This window comes from Sinohyriopsis cumingii, chromosome 17 (genome assembly GCF_028554795.1).
Source record: "Sinohyriopsis cumingii isolate HCF-2022 chromosome 17, ASM2855479v2, whole genome shotgun sequence".
Classification (NCBI taxonomy): Eukaryota; Metazoa; Mollusca; class Bivalvia; order Unionida; family Unionidae; genus Sinohyriopsis; species Sinohyriopsis cumingii.
The window spans coordinates 3,897,198-3,907,500 of NC_142977.1; the positions used below are offsets into that span (position 1 = coordinate 3,897,198).

At 34.1% G+C, this 10,303-nt stretch overlaps 1 protein-coding gene across 1 annotated transcript in view; it reads right to left on the minus strand.

The window, feature by feature from the left end:
* Positions 1-313: 313 nt before the first annotated feature.
* LOC149777660 (perlucin-like) overlaps positions 314-10,303 on the minus strand; it is a 10,390-nt gene continuing 400 nt past the window's right edge. Inside the window, exons 2-5 of the mRNA XM_089938225.1 lie at positions 5,750-5,900; positions 4,478-4,555; positions 1,939-2,121; positions 314-851 (exon numbers count right to left, since the gene is read on the minus strand). Of these exons, the coding sequence (XP_089794351.1) occupies positions 619-851; positions 1,939-2,121; positions 4,478-4,555; positions 5,750-5,900 (645 nt within the window). The 3' untranslated portion in view covers positions 314-618. The remainder of the gene's footprint in view (positions 852-1,938; positions 2,122-4,477; positions 4,556-5,749; positions 5,901-10,303) is intronic.

The following is a 10,303-nucleotide window of genomic DNA, read 5'->3' on the forward strand; positions in this document are numbered from 1 at the left end:
CGGATCATCAGTAGAAGTTCTCTGTGTAATTTCTTTTTCCTGTACGTCATTGGAGGTCATTAAAGACAAGCTCATATTACAGATATTGCTGACAGTCTTTTAAATGCAAACAGCTTATAATCCATTCATCTATCCATACATACATACACACATGCATATCTTAACGTTCATTTTTTTAATTTCACCTTTCTCCGTCAATTAATACATTTATTCATTCATCGATCCATCCATGAATACATATTCACATCCATAAATATATATATTTCTGTATATGCACACGAGATTCACACATTTACAACAAAAGCCATGAAAGTAAAATTATGCTTTTTATTCTTCATATTTCTCTCATAAACTTGTATCGATCTGTTTCCCACAATTCCTGCAGTTAATGAGTATCGCTAGAGAGAAAATCATTCAGCAGATAGTTAACAACTTTCCTGATATCTAAACAACTTTCTGATGTGTGTAGATATATTTCTTTATAAGCGCATAAGATTCACACAGAAACATGAATAATCATCATTCCGTTTACAACAAAAACAAACAAAGCAGAATTTTGTTTTTATTCTTCACATTTCTCTCAAACATGTATCGAAATGTTTCCCACAATTCCTTCAGTTATATCAGTATTTGACAAATAAAACTTTGCTCTTCGCTACAGTAATTGTCGTTCATCAGATAGTTAAACGATTTCCTCAATTCTAAACAACTCTGTGTTCCGCCAGCAGCGTTAGGTTCACCAGGATTCCAAAAGGAGAACGTGTTTGAAATTGGAGCTCCTCTCACTGATATAAAGTTGGACCCAGGAGTTGTTGTACTACCCCCTAACCAGAAATTTTTAGTGCAATTTCCTGAAAACGAGAAATATTCATTGTTCGTTCTGTCTTTTCAATATCTTTATATATTATACATAATTACTAAACATTTATTCAGTTAAATTACGAGAATGAAACGTTTCAACGAAATGGACATTTCTTTTATCGGACCTTGTGTCCAAACTTATAATTTGTTTTTCCGGTGTTCATTTTGGCATCTCTTTGAGAAGTCACTGGCGGGAGAAAAGTAGAAGCCAACGCTAATTGTCAAAATCTCGTTTAAATATCTAGCTGCATGAGGTTACCCATAAACAATGTTTTCCTTAAATGTATTCGCTTTACCGTAATTGTGGTCCATCTTTCTTTAATTTAATTTTCAATACGTAATAAATACACACAACATACAATATGGTCAAGGTAAACGGATGAACCAAAGGATACAAGAAAACGTATTGAACGACTTGAATTAATGTACATATGAAGTAGATGTGATTTACTCCCAAAATATTTCAGACAAGCACTTTATATAACTTTCAGTTGGCTGATCTTAACAATAGCTGACAAACCGTACGTCGTTTTGTTCGCTTTTTGTATAATCTGCTAATTCTACCTGGAGAATAGTATTTGTAACTTACAGGTACCAATTGCAGGTTGTACTATTATACCACGGTCCTGAGTTACTAATGTTCTAGGAGGAGAAAACTCCATTGCTCTTGTGATGGCATGTTAGTCCCTGTCCGTCTTCTTTTGTGATTTGATTTCTTTTTAACAACGCGAGTAAAGCCAACGCAAATCTCGTGACTCAATCTAATGCAATCAATAGTACATTGTTAATAACGAAAATGCTATAACATACTCTGACAGTTACAAACGAGCAGCAACATGTACTAATTTTAGCGTTAAATAAATCTCTATAAACTTGCCAGATTTGATTCACATTCAATCAATTCGTTCGTTAGTTACTCATAATCATTCAGAAAGAGACACAATAGAGATTACAGACAACTTCCCGATTTGTCTAGTTAGTCAATTGCATACAAGAAGATATTTGATACCACTGATCTGCGGATGTCTTCTTATTATGCTATTTCATTACGCATTTGCTTGTAGATGATCATTTTACCCTCATTTTGAAGAGCTTGTTCCTTGAAAAACTGGTAGAAGCACTCGGAGGGCTCCAAAAGGTCACCTCCTTCCGCTCGGCAGACTGTGCGTGCAGCAGACCAGAATTTACAGGTTGAGGACTCGTATCGATAACAGAATCGTCCACACGCGGTTGAGTACAAGTAATAAGTTAATGGACATCCTGGAGAAAAATGTTACATATGTAGATAACAAAATATAAACCTATCTCAACCAATCAAGCAAAACAAGAATGAAGCTTTTGAATCTTCTTGTGAGCTCTGTAATTTAATCTCTTTTATCAATGTATTTGTTTTACAATTTCATAATCTGTAGCATTTTTAAAGTATTACATTTATGTTATCATAAGTTGGCTTCTATTTGCATCACTGGCTTCTCCCACACATATATATGATATAGACACTTTAGCCAAGAATTTGTTCATTTTACTCATACGTCGTTCTTTTTTAATTAATTTGTAGAAGGTAATCAAGAGTTGTTAGATTCGTCGATTCTCCGTTCGAGCTGAAAATGTTATCTCTTTTATTTTTGGGCCATACATTGAGTAAGTTTCGTTTTGCTTTAAACGCAAGAACATCAGGTCAATATGTTTCATTGATTTATTTAATTATTGTGTCTGTCAACGTTCCCTATAAAATCAAACTATCAATATTAAACTGGTTAAAAGACAATGGAATAATTTATTTCAATCCTTCTTTCAGTGGTCATTTGTGATGGCAATCCTATTTTACATCTAAATGTAAAAAATTGCAAAACACAAAATAATATTTCGTTAGGGATAATTATATTTTTTTTTCATTGAACATTTATTAGCTGCAACGGTATTTCAGTGAGCGTCACTTTATGTGCCACATTTCTGGAAATAGCAACCCATTTGTTTCAAAAATTTGGAACTTGTACTTGAAATTGCTGGTCACATTATACTGATCTATAATTGTGTACACAATGATCAATACTGCAAACTACGTTTGGTTTCCTGATCTGTTCAGTCTGAACCATGAATCAATATTATCGAATGTTAAAGTATAAGGATAAACAAATATTTAATAGCTTTTCTGATGAATAGTCATTTATTGCGTAGACTATATTTGTCTTTCTAAATCTATTTGCCATTCAGTTATCAATTTGTTCATATACCTGAGTACATTGGTTACTATTTTTTTACCTTAAGAACATTTATGTTTAAAAAACATACGTCATTGATTACATTACAAAAATCTGTTAGATAAATTTGCTTAATTTATTTTAACATACCCTCTATTACAGATATTGAATATAAGATCGGACCGTCAAAATATTATTTCCATACCAGAATTCAGTACTTCATGTCTTTCTAGGAGACTTTATTCGCGTGCTAAGCACAGAAGTTGTTCAGTCAATTGTAGCTCTATAGTGTGCAAAACTGAAAAATTATTCTGGAAAATATAACACCTTGTACAAAATCTAGAATGATCTGGAACTTCTGTGACTACTCATGGTAAATTGAAGTGTCAAGTTTTGTTTATTTCATCAGATATACAACCTAGAATCTTCCAAAAATGCTGGCGTGCAAGGAATGATCTTAAGTCTAAATTAATTTATGGTAGGCATTCATGAATTATCATGAATTGTTAATGTATGCATTAATGTCTATATGTTTAAAAATATAAAACACTGCTGGAAGACAAAAAAAGTTTACACAATAGACACGAAAATTAGTAATGTAGTTTCTTTACATATCAGACTAAATAATCTCTTAAAAAGTGCCATAAAGGTTATTTACACCAATTAAGCAAACCTAAGGAGAGTGAAATAGTGTGTATATGAACAAAACCTAAGGAGAGTGAAATAGTGAGTATATGAACATAACAATTAACACTACGAAATTAAACATATGTGAACGTCACAACGTAGCGTTTACTTTTCTGTAAAAATAGGCAGATTAAAAACTGCATTTTAAATCAAAAGAGATGAGTTCAAGCATAATTCGTTGCAAAGGGAAATATCAAAATATTAAACTTGTTATTAAAACAGATCACAAAAGACCCAACATCGAAACATAAACACATACAAATATGGAGTAAGAAAAATAAAAATGAAAAGTAAGAACATTTGTAATGGGTTTGGCGTGTTGTTGGTTTTTCGCCCCAATATTAGAGTTCTCCATGGGGAAAATTTTCTTAACCTGTAATAGTACCATTATTTCTCAAAATATAATGCCATTTTATATTTTCACTCATCGTTATAGGTCTTTCCACTATATCTAGTGCATATTTGTGTTTGCAACACTCGTCTATTTCATGGAGGCACTGACTCATTTTGTGTGATTCCAATGTTATTGATATAGTTTATTAACTGATGTACGTAAGCAAAACTTATGTTTACTGTAGGATTTTAAAAAATATTGAGTTTCCTCATACGACTTCTACCATAAAAATAAAGAAACTTGTGTGCAGTTGATATATACTGAACACGTGTGCATTGTTTGCGCATGTAAGGTCGTTAAAGAGATATGGAAGAAGAGACGATTGGAGGGTCACCTGGGGCTGGCGTTGTAGGTGTAACTTTTCTAAACCGAATAAGTTCTGGCAAGATTCCTAAAACAAGGATGACGAAGCCTGAAACAAAAGCGAACATTGCAACTACTTAAAAATATGCTTATAATAACACAAGTCATGAAAACCATAGAGAAAATAGACGAAAATAACCTAGCCAACAATAAACAATTATGTAAGCGAACTATGATTAACTTCATCTGGTTTCTCATCCATCAACCAATTATTTATTAAAAAAATGGATTATGAAGAACGTATACATGCCAGCTGTGTGTCTCCATCAAAAGAATCAAGAAGTACGTCAAGAGACAACGAAGAGGCTATCAAAGAAAATATTTAGACAATGACTTTAGCATGACTTTGTTTAAAACGAAATAACCAATACAAAGTTTCCATCGAGCTGTTGGTCAACACAAATGAAGCTGAAACAGAAAATATGTTATTTTATCAGATTTTAACCAAACTGTATCAAACTGAAGGACGCCGACATGAAAACAACATATAACAATGAACTAGCATCATTAAACCTAACTATTTATTGCTCTAAAAGTTATACATACATACATTGTAGTTGTAGGGTTTAACGCAATTTTTCAGCACACGATAGGCTATACATGGCGGCCAGTATAAATGGTGGAGGAAGAACCTGGGAAAACCCCGGGAAAGAACCACCGATTCACGAGAAGCTACTGGCAAGCTTTCTCACATACCCACGTTGTCTGAATCCGAGATTCGAAACCACGCAGACAGAGGTGATATGGCAGTGATCCGTAACGGAGATCGCTTTAGACCACTCGGCCACTCGGGGCCCCCATACATACGTACATACGTAAATGTATACATACATATCTATATACACACATACATTCATCCATCCATCCATCCATCCATACATACAAACATACATGCGTACATACATACATGCATGGATGCACGCATACATGCATAAGTACATACATGCACGCATACACGCATCCATCCATCCATCCATCCATCCATACACACATACGCATATGCACGCATACATGCAAAAATACATACATGCACGCATATATGCATACATACATACATGCACGCATATGTGCATGCATACATACATGCATGCATACATACAAATATACACGCATACATCCATGCACACATACATAGGTATGTATGAATGCAGATACACACCGACCGACAGATTAACCTAAAGATGACTGACAGATAAACAGAAAAGGTTTCAAATATGTACGTATTCAACGAGTGAATACACACCAAAAATTCCAAAAGTAGATCCATATCCGGTTTGAAGCCCTGGTGGTCCTGGGATTATCAATCTTCCGTGAATGAAGTTGGTTATTGGATAAGTGCTCAGCAACCCAAACACTACAAACAAAAAGTTCGGGTATCTCATTCCGTTTGGTACCTGTATGATAAACCAGAATTGTTAAAATCGACTTCTCTCCCTCTCTCTCTCTCTCTATCTCTCTCTCTCTCTCTCTCTCTCTCTCTCTCTCTCTCTCTCTCTCTCTCTCTCGCTGTATATATAAATATATAAATATTAATATATTTATATATTTATGCCAGTATGTGTCTCTGTCTCGCTATCGAACGTTTAGTGACACGATCAGAGTATTGTCAATGGATTCGGAGGACATGGAAGCAATTTATTTTCAAACAGTTATTTCTCCCTTCGTCAAATATTCAGGTTACTGGAATGTTTATGTAGGCTGTTGACACACCTTGAAATAAATGGCATTCAACCTCTTAAACGTTTATTCTATCTCGGAATAATAAAGGTGCACAAAATATATTATTTGTCAGTACCACCACTCCACTTCAGAGGGCCGTGTCAGAAGATCTGTGCCAGCCTAACGTGGTCTCAACCACCCCCATTATGAGACATATATGGCAAGAACCTTTATAGAGTTTTAGTGGACTTTTACATACAGCCATTAAAAGTCATACGAGATCATGCATACAGTATTGGGAAAGAATTCGCGCCTGAATCTAATATGGGAATTAAAATATTATCCGATTAATGGTGCGATTCAATCGCTGTATATCTTGAATGAATTATATCGAGTTTTCGCAAAGGCTAAAAATAATCGCATTATTTTATAAGTATGTTGGAGTAAATACAATAAACACTTCGCGAAGATTATGACAAAAATCATATAATGTTATTGCATTAAGGCCTGAAAGATATATATGAGTCGCAGACTTTGAGTTACCTAGCAAGGTCGTGAAAATAGTGTGTCATCCTGCGAAGACAGTGACAGCAACAAAGACAGTGTATTTATTGTAAAAATATTTATCAGTGAATAAGCAATTAAACTGGGCATATTTATATTATATACTGGTATGTCGACTGTGAAACAGATTAAGAGAACGTAGGATACGGACTCCAAGTGGTACGAGAAAGACCTATTGTTGGGACTGATGGGACGTATAGTGCCGCAACGGCTGATTCCGATGCACCATCCTCCAGATGAACCATAGGTGGAAAACTATGTATCAACTTGAGCAATCGGCACGAAAAAGTGGAATTACGATACCAAGAGTTACAGCATAAGTAGGTATAATTGCTCTATTAGTATTTATGCTGTAGAAGCCAAGTCGGAGGATGAGACAGTTTCTTGAAACAGAAGCACTGTTATATAATCAGCTTCCTCCACGAGACAGTATGGCCGAACTATTAAATATGGTTGCTGATGAGGATATATGCCGCCAACAGTAAAGCAAAATCTATGTACCCTGTTTTACATTGCCCAAATGTTATGTATGTTTTATTTAATCTATATCTGATTTAATTGTTTGTAGGTTTTAAAATCTTTCCACTATTTTATTTCATTATATTCAAAATCATATAGTTCTGTTTACGAGGAACTCATACTTTTTTCAGAAAAATGTTCACCCTTGATTGTTCATTTTAGTAAACAAGCAAGGCTTACCTTGTTCCCGACCTTTTTTCAAAAATTAGTAATTGTTAAGTGAACAAGTTTTTCTTAATTTTGTTGTGGGAATACTAAGGATGAGATCGAGGCCGTGTCGGTTACGTGACCCTTCACTTGTAAATAGTATTTAGTTAAGTAAACAACTTTAATTCTTCGAGTAAAATGATTGGATTTCGTCAGGGCCATGTTTTGAGAGTACCTGATGCAAATATCATCATGTAGCCCTAATATGGGCATCCATTCTGCGCCTCAAAATTACTGTATTACCATTATTTGATAGAAATAATCAGAGTTGGGCGTTTACACTGGAAAGTGTTTGTTGTGTCAGTTGGAGTTATAGTTTTTAATCGAATTATTTGGATTCTAAAAGATTAATTCATTTCTCTGGAAATATTTAGAGTGCTCATACAGAATTCTGGATCAAAGCTTTTCCTGAAAAACTTTGTTCGGATTTCCATCACCTGAGTGTTATTTATTGTGTTCCTACAAGGAACTGTAGACAACAGTACTGTACCGGATACATCATACATCATCGCCTTCCATCTTGAATTATTCGCAGAAACTTGAACATAATGCATTAGAACATTTCATTATTAGGACTTCTAAATTTTAATTCTTGGATTTCTTTTGGAGTGTTTTGGTAGTTGATTCTTACAACCGTAAATTCTTTTTTTCATTGTTGCAGTATTTTTCCAGGGACATAAATTATTTGTTAAATTTTTCCAAGCTTGATGTTTTCACTCCTTCTTGTGTCACTGTGTATTCGAATCTCAACACGTAACATGAGAATTGGGAGCTCGTCCTCCGATAATTTTGAATTGTGGCAAAAATATTTCAGAAAACATTCTTTTTGAAATTTGAAATCCCCATATTTTGAAATCTACAAGCTTTTTCTAAATTGTCATCAAAAGTGGAAATCTCTTTCTTTCAAATCCTGCCCAGGAACAAGTAGGTCTTTAAAAAAATGAATTGATTTAACTAGCCAGAAAATACAATCTTTTTGAGGTAAAGGTTTCCTTAACAAAACAGGAAATAAGAAATATTTTATTTCAGTATTTGGTATAAAAGGATGTTTTTATTAAAAGTGCATCAGTTTCGATCAACATGCCTATATCAGACTCTGATATAAAAAAGGAAAAGAATTCGAATTAAAATACAATATGGAATAGGGGTTGAGGTAACTAGAACTTCAGGAAGGAAAAGAAGAAAAACAAATGCAGTAGCAGTTCAAAAAAGAAAAATAACAAATGAAGTTGGAAAAAAGAAAGAGCAAATGCATTTACAATCGGAAGAAAAAGAGAAAGAAATACAAATGATGTTACAAAAAAGAACAAATGCATTTACAAGCGTAAGAAAGAAAGTAAGAAAAATAATTTCATCTGGACTAAAAAATGTCAGGAGGCTTTTGACAAATCATTTCAACTGTCTGTTGATGCAAGTGATGTTGGGGTTATAGCAGTTTTGATTGAAGAAGATGAAAATGTCATTGATCATCCAGTGTTATTTTTTTTTCCGACAAATTATGCAAGCATCAAAGAAATTACTCAGCATCGAGAAAGAATGTTTGGCTTTGATCTTCGATCATTGGGTTTAGCGACCACAATCCCCTTATTTTCAGCGGCAAGATACACAATCAAAATTAAAGACTACTAAGGAAGCGTTTGTTGTTACAGGAATATGATATTGACATCAGGCACATCAAGGGGGGAGAAAATGTAATTGCAGATGCATTTCGTCTTTCATCTTGGATTCTTCATCTGGACTCGAACTTGAATTCATTAGAACATTTTATTATTAGGACTCCTAAAATTTAATTCGTGGTTTTTTATGGGATTATTTTTGTTTTTAGATTCTTATAAACATAAGTTCTTATTTTTTCATTTTTGCAGTATTTTTTCAGGGAAATACGTTATCTGTTAAATTTTTCATAGCTTTTTGTTTTCACTATTTCTTGTGTTACTGCTTATTTGAGCCTAAACACTTAACACAACGACTGTAGTGACAAACAAGATTATCAGCAAAGGACATTGAGATCATTTTGGGGTTGATGGAGAACATTGTTCTCAGTGTTACTTGATTATGCCACATGACCACCCGAAAAATCTCGATTACCAGAAAATGATATGTTAAAAATATAAAACCTATGGTTTCGGAATAATGTCTTGACAATACTGAAGCATAATAGCACTGAGGCTGATAATATTACAATCGACACGCTTATCCGAAGATTCTCGACAACTTGGATAAATTCACCTACGCAATGTTAGGATAGACTTGATTACAAAGTGTATTCCACCACTAGCATTAATACATGCTAAACACAATGACAACCAGTGTTGCGAATGGTTGCTGTAATACGCGCTGCATCTTACTAACAATTTTACAATTCATTGACATCATGCTGATTCTACCCTGATATCTCTGATAATGTGTTTGCTTGGAGTACAACCGAAAGCTTTTGCCGATGCGACTATCGACCGTGATACTCAAATTGATATGTTATTGATGATAAGCATGGAAAACGTGGACGGCACTAATACCCAAGCAGCGAAGTGCTATTATGTGTGTATAAAATATCTTTCCTTAATGTACTGGCATAGAAAGCACCGTGCAAGAAAGTGTTCGCGTCTTTCCATTTCGACTACTGGCTGTGTCATTGTAATGGTTACATCATTTATTTCCAATTATGAATCTGTTTATAATATGTAGGAATTTCCTATTCTCATCCATATGTTTAAACGACAAAATATTAGTACCTTTAATAGTTTAATGCAAAGTAATATAGCGATTAGCACATTTAAAAAGCTAGCTTTACAATATGCGATTCAACGAATTGCTCATGAGATAAAGCTATATCTATTTACACTACCAC